Source organism: Zingiber officinale, chromosome 3B (assembly GCF_018446385.1).
Source record: "Zingiber officinale cultivar Zhangliang chromosome 3B, Zo_v1.1, whole genome shotgun sequence".
Classification (NCBI taxonomy): domain Eukaryota; kingdom Viridiplantae; phylum Streptophyta; class Magnoliopsida; order Zingiberales; family Zingiberaceae; genus Zingiber; species Zingiber officinale.
Genome location: NC_055991.1, coordinates 62,478,151 through 62,482,605, shown reverse-complemented (window position 1 = coordinate 62,482,605; position 4,455 = coordinate 62,478,151). Strand labels below are relative to the sequence as shown.

Genomic DNA, 4,455 nt, shown 5'->3' with positions numbered 1-4,455 from the left:
AAAGCATCACATTAGATATAGAAAACTATTCATTATATATAGAGTATATGTAGAGAGATGCTTCAACTTCCACTTAGTATAAAAGGGAATGGAAGAGATGAAAACCTAGCTTTCCATCTTCTTCTTCTCCTCTCTAGCCGAATCCTCCCTTTTTCCTTCGTGGTTTCGACCAAGATCTAAAATTAGGGTTTCCAAATATCTAAGTTCTTCAAGGGAAGGACCTAAGAGGAGAGATTTCACAAGGATTCTTACGCATGTGAAGGGCATCTTGGAGATCAAGGCATACAAGAGAGGGTTAATCTTCCCTACACCTTATAATAGTAAGATCTAGCGAAAGGATGTAAGTACTACTCACCTGCAGTATAAGTTTCTTCGATTATGCATGTATGAACCTCTTTGTTGTAGGTTGGTATGGTTGTATGCATGATTAAGAAATATGCATGTTAAAGAAGATATAAGCCATGATATGTAAAATGCCCCTCTAAGTTTTGGGATTAAGAGCATAGTTAGCGTATCTTGAATTGCTTCCCATTTAGTTTGGGACTAAGAAGCATATTCTGTTGGGTTTTTCGGGCCGCAAAAATAGCTTTTTGCATTGCGGAAACCCCGAAATCCCCCGCCACCAGATCCGTGCGAAGAATAAAATTTTGTAAAAACTTCGAGTATGAGTTTTCTAACCTAGATCTACAAAGGAGAAGAGTTTACCCTTGATGCGAAGCCCTTCGCGTAATCCCGCTCATCCAAGGTTCTCCGGATCTCGAAAGTATCAAAGTAGATACTTCTCTATGTGTATCCACACGAACGGAAGATGGAGAAAACAACTAAAAGGTGTGCTAGCACCCTTAGAAGTTTCGGCCAAGGAGGTGGAGGAGAGGGAGAAGAAAGAGCTTGAGGAAGAAGAAGATGGAGTTACCACACAGAATGAAACTCCTCACACTCAAGTGGTCGGCCACATTCAAGAAGGGGTTTTTAAACCCCATGGGATATCAAGAGTCACAACTCTTGATCTCCCTCATGATGTGGCACACACATGCGCTAATCTTGATGATGTGGCACATCATCATTAGCCTACTTAATGCCAACTCACCAATGAGGTGCACTACAAGAAAAAAGCCTAACAACAACGGTTTTTTACCGTTGTCGTAGCCCATTTTGAACTGTTGTTAAAGGCCGTGTTGTTAAAAGGGGTGCCCAAAAACAACAGTTTTTAACCGTTGTCTTTGAAGGCAAAGACAACATTTTTACAACGATGAAAAACTGTTGTCTTTTCCTTCAAAGACAACAGTTTTTCACCATTGTCTTTGAGCGTCTACCTTTAATAACAGGGTCTTCAACAACAGTTTTAAACTATCTACGACAACGGTGAAAAACCGTTGTCTTTTTTAGATAAAAAATAAAAAAAATAAATACACAATTTTCTAATATTATAAATCATTCAAAATACTAAATTTCAAAATAAAATTTAATATACAATTTTTTAACATTCAAAAATAATATCTATAACATTCTGAAGAAATTTCATAAGCAACCAACAAAATTTCATAAGCAACCAACAAAATGATAACACTATTAAAACAAAGGTAGAACAATATAACACGAGATTTTCTACTTAGATGTCGGTGAAGAGGATGGATTGCAGCTCCTAGTGCTCCTTAATTTGTTAAAGTCTCTCTATTTTTTTAGCTTGTTGGCATTCTTCCCAATACTCTTGAGGACACCTATTCGAATAAAGATATATATTACAAATTAGAAACTAAACAGTATGCGTGATTCTAATTGCACTGCATAAATGTTACATAACCATAAAAACCATTTGATATAGTCATCTAACAGAAGAGCAAAAAGCGTTATCTATGTAACATAAATGGTAACCTCTTGAAACAATAGTAGGAATGGCTACAGTAATTACCTGAAACAACATAAATCGTTAGTTTTGAAGGCAGAGTAGAGAGATGTCATGCAAGTTTTAGAAATCAATGCAACATAATCTTAAAGAATAACATTATAGCAGGATAAAGATGCTAAAAAGAGTAGTAGATTGAAACTAAAAAAACCACCAAAGAGTCTTTAATATGTACAAAACACCTTTTAGCTTCATGTTGAATACAAAGTGAATATAATCGAATGAATCGAGATGCAAATATTGCAAATGTAAGTTAGAAAAAAAAACTAAGAAATGATAAAGTAACTGTAATTTAATCTAAATTACGATTTAATTCTAGATTTAGAGAAGTAAGAAGTGTAAGCTTTTCTAGATCACCATGTACAGAAACTGAAATATTAATAGGGTCATTACTTGTCAACACATGATGTTCCTAAGAGGAAGAAATGGACTTTAGAAATAAGACCAAAGAACAAATACATTAACTGCAAGCATAGAATATGCGTGGGTGATTACATCAAAGGTAGACTATAAACATTTTTAATTAAGAAAATGAGGAAGGAAATGAATGGAGGAAATAAATGAGATTTTCTACTTAGATGTCGATGAAGAGGTAGCACTGCAGATATTGCAATACAACAAAAAGTAAATTCTTTTTTCTCAAACTAGTAAAGGAAAATAAAAGGACTAATGATCTATAAGTGTGAAGGTCTAATATGAGATTTAATGTTCACAGATTGCAACAATAACTTCACCTTGCTTGGTAGCTGAGGAGGGAAAGGAGTATATGGTTTCTTCTCCTTAGCCTTTACTTTTCTTTGAACATTCTTCCTTGATAGTGATCTTCAAAATTATATTAATTGTCAAGATGCATGCTATAAAACTGTTCAAACAATCACTTAGATAAAGTATACTGATATAATTTCAAGCATTCTCCTTTTCCTCATTCATTAGATCCTTTGACATCTCTTACCATTGATTGAAATTCTTTCCAGGTAAGGATGATGCGGTGAACGAGATAAATGATGTTTAGGAAATGCCAATGACCTTCAACTGTGCATATACCAAGTGAAAACAAAAGGTCAGCACAATCTATAGCAATGGAAGGGTTTAATGGTTGGGTTTTATTTACTTACTATATTGTTCTCAGGCTCCCTCAAGTAGAATCCTTGGGCAAATAAAGGGAAGATGTTGCAACCTAATAGAATGTAGACCATCAATGCATGCATCCCTAGCCATTCCATGACCAAGGTTGGCTTCCTGTAGCCATAGATGTCAACCAGCACATAAACCCCAGTGAACATGACCCCAGCAATCCCAGCAGTGATGCAGGTATAACTTGGTGTGTATAAAGCCTTGTTCATATGCATGCCTACACCAAGGATTACCAACTCCAATTGGTTGGGAATATCTGAGCAACAAAAAAATCAAATCGACACAATAGGAAGAAAGACAATGTCGTGGGTACCGTGGAAGTCTAATGAAAAAGCTAATGCTAATAGACAAAAGGAAGCAATCATCCACTGCACAATCCTCTCCTTGTGATCCTGTAGTTTCCTCAACAGTGTGACGTATGCAAACAACACTAGTGGCAAATTAAAGATCCAAGTTCCTGTACTTTACCTTAAAGTGTATGATGACGTGCCCGAATTGCAATCCAATCAAGCAGGTAACAATTGCCATCATAGAACTGCAACGCCAACTAGTTTACATTTAGCTTCACACACATGGTAAATATCACAGAGATACATATGTAACTTGTTAATTTTTGGAGGTATTTTAGAGATTTGGGGATATTAATCTAACAATATGTATTTACTGTTTGGTTGTTTGGTAGTTCCCACTTGCTCATAGACTTGACTCATTTCATGAATGGTTATGTTATTTGTGGCATTGTTATTTTGTTATTGCCATTAAGATGTTAAATAGGTCAAGTATAATATATACTTGTTTAAAGGAGACAATAAATTTTATAGTGTAGTTTGGGGATTTTAATTGATTAGAGTAAAAGTAATTCATTGCGGTTGAAGATAAAAGAAAACTTCAGTCATTAATTTGGAAATTACTTGGCTTAGAGGGCAATAGAGGGATAAGGGTCATATGATCAACTCCAAATAGTTGAGATGGTCATCACTATGTTGATGGAAATCATTGAAAATCAATGATAATATGAACAAAGGAGTTGAAAAAACTAGCAATAATAAGAACAGATTGATCAATGCAACAGTTGTAAATGTAAAAATTAGGGTTGGTTGCTTACCTTCGAAGCCCTAAGGCAACCTCACGCCGGTGATCGGATGGCTCTAGCTTGATCCCACGTCACCAGAACAAAAATTAGGGCACGGCTATACCTCAGACGCCGGCGACGATCCAGGAGAAATCAGAGCACAGGGAACCTACGCACTCCCTCGATCAACGGCGTTGTCGATCTGTCCTCAAGCCAAGGCGATGATGGCTTTGCGAAGGAAGGGAGAGCTCGGCAGTGTCGGCGTCGCGTGAGAGAGGAGAGGGAGGACTCGACAACGAAAAAACCTAGGGCTCGGGTGGAAAGAGTTGAGAAGAAGAAGAGATCA

General features: G+C 36.6%; 1 protein-coding gene across 1 annotated transcript; it reads right to left on the bottom strand.

Annotated features, from left to right (window-relative positions):
- Nucleotides 1-1,699: 1,699 nt before the first annotated feature.
- Nucleotides 1,700-4,195, bottom strand: LOC121968324. The gene is made up of 6 exons (XM_042518751.1): nucleotides 4,143-4,195; nucleotides 3,506-3,572; nucleotides 3,351-3,429; nucleotides 3,019-3,254; nucleotides 2,638-2,935; nucleotides 1,700-1,718 (listed from the first exon to the last, which is right to left on the bottom strand). The coding sequence occupies exons 2-5, from the start codon at nucleotides 3,566-3,568 to the stop codon at nucleotides 2,912-2,914; spliced, it is 402 nt and encodes a 133-aa protein (XP_042374685.1). The 5' UTR covers nucleotides 3,569-3,572; nucleotides 4,143-4,195; the 3' UTR covers nucleotides 1,700-1,718; nucleotides 2,638-2,911.
- Nucleotides 4,196-4,455: the final 260 nt, after the last annotated feature.